This window comes from Helobdella robusta (assembly GCF_000326865.2).
Source record: "Helobdella robusta unplaced genomic scaffold HELROscaffold_400, whole genome shotgun sequence".
Lineage (NCBI taxonomy): Eukaryota > Metazoa > Annelida > Clitellata > Rhynchobdellida > Glossiphoniidae > Helobdella > Helobdella robusta.
Genome location: NW_008704904.1, coordinates 1259 through 2058, shown reverse-complemented (window position 1 = coordinate 2058; position 800 = coordinate 1259). Strand labels below are relative to the sequence as shown.

Genomic DNA, 800 nt, shown 5'->3' with positions numbered 1-800 from the left:
TTCTGCAATTTTACCAGAAGCTTGTTATGATTAACGCAGTCAAAAGCGGACGACATGTCGAGAAAGGAGAGTAATGATATCTTCCGATCATCCATGCCTGCAAACATGTTTGACAACACATGAAACAATGCAGTTTCAGTTGAGTGGTAACACCTGTAGGCCAATTGGTTGAGTGGCATTAAATTGTTCGTCGTTAGATAATTCATCATGAAATCAAGAACAACACACTCCAAAACCTTTGAAACAAAGGAAAGGTTTGATATTGGTCTGTAGTTACTCACCTCATTTGCATCTAAGTTAGTTTTTTTCAAAATCGGTTGAATTATCGTGTGCTTACAGCTAGAAGAAAATTTACCAACGCGTAAACAGAGGTTTACAAAACTCGTCAGAAAGCAGACAAATGAGTCCAAATATCTTTTAAAGATATGCGTAGGGATTATGTCTAAACTGCACGCTTTCGTTGGTGATTTAAGAACCGTTTCCCTCAGTTTCAGTAACCAACGGAAAGCATGAAAACGTACATTTATTCAACATCGAGACTACTTGAAGCGGAAATTCAGAATGTGCATTTGTTGTTTCTGTTATCCTAGCAATTTTATCTGCAAAAAATTGTAAAATCTGATCAGTGTTTAGAGCGTTGTCATCATTAAATGAATCGTTTGCCAAACTTTTACCTAACATTTTATTGGCAACATCCCAAAGATTTCTTTGATTTCTGTTAGCTACTTACGACATCGTTCCAATAATGCGTACGCTTGTCAGGGAAGAGTCCGTTTTTAGCCATCAATGAGAGTGCCCAT

The 800-nt window shown here is 37.2% G+C and overlaps 1 protein-coding gene across 1 annotated transcript in view; it reads right to left on the bottom strand.

Moving 5' to 3' along the window:
- Positions 1–581: 581 nt before the first annotated feature.
- HELRODRAFT_184401 (hypothetical protein) overlaps positions 582–800 on the bottom strand; it is a gene marked incomplete at both ends in the record, with an annotated part of 1389 nt that continues 1170 nt past the window's right edge. The window contains one exon of the mRNA XM_009025275.1: positions 582–599. Within this exon, the coding sequence (XP_009023523.1) occupies positions 582–599 (18 nt within the window). The remainder of the gene's footprint in view (positions 600–800) is intronic.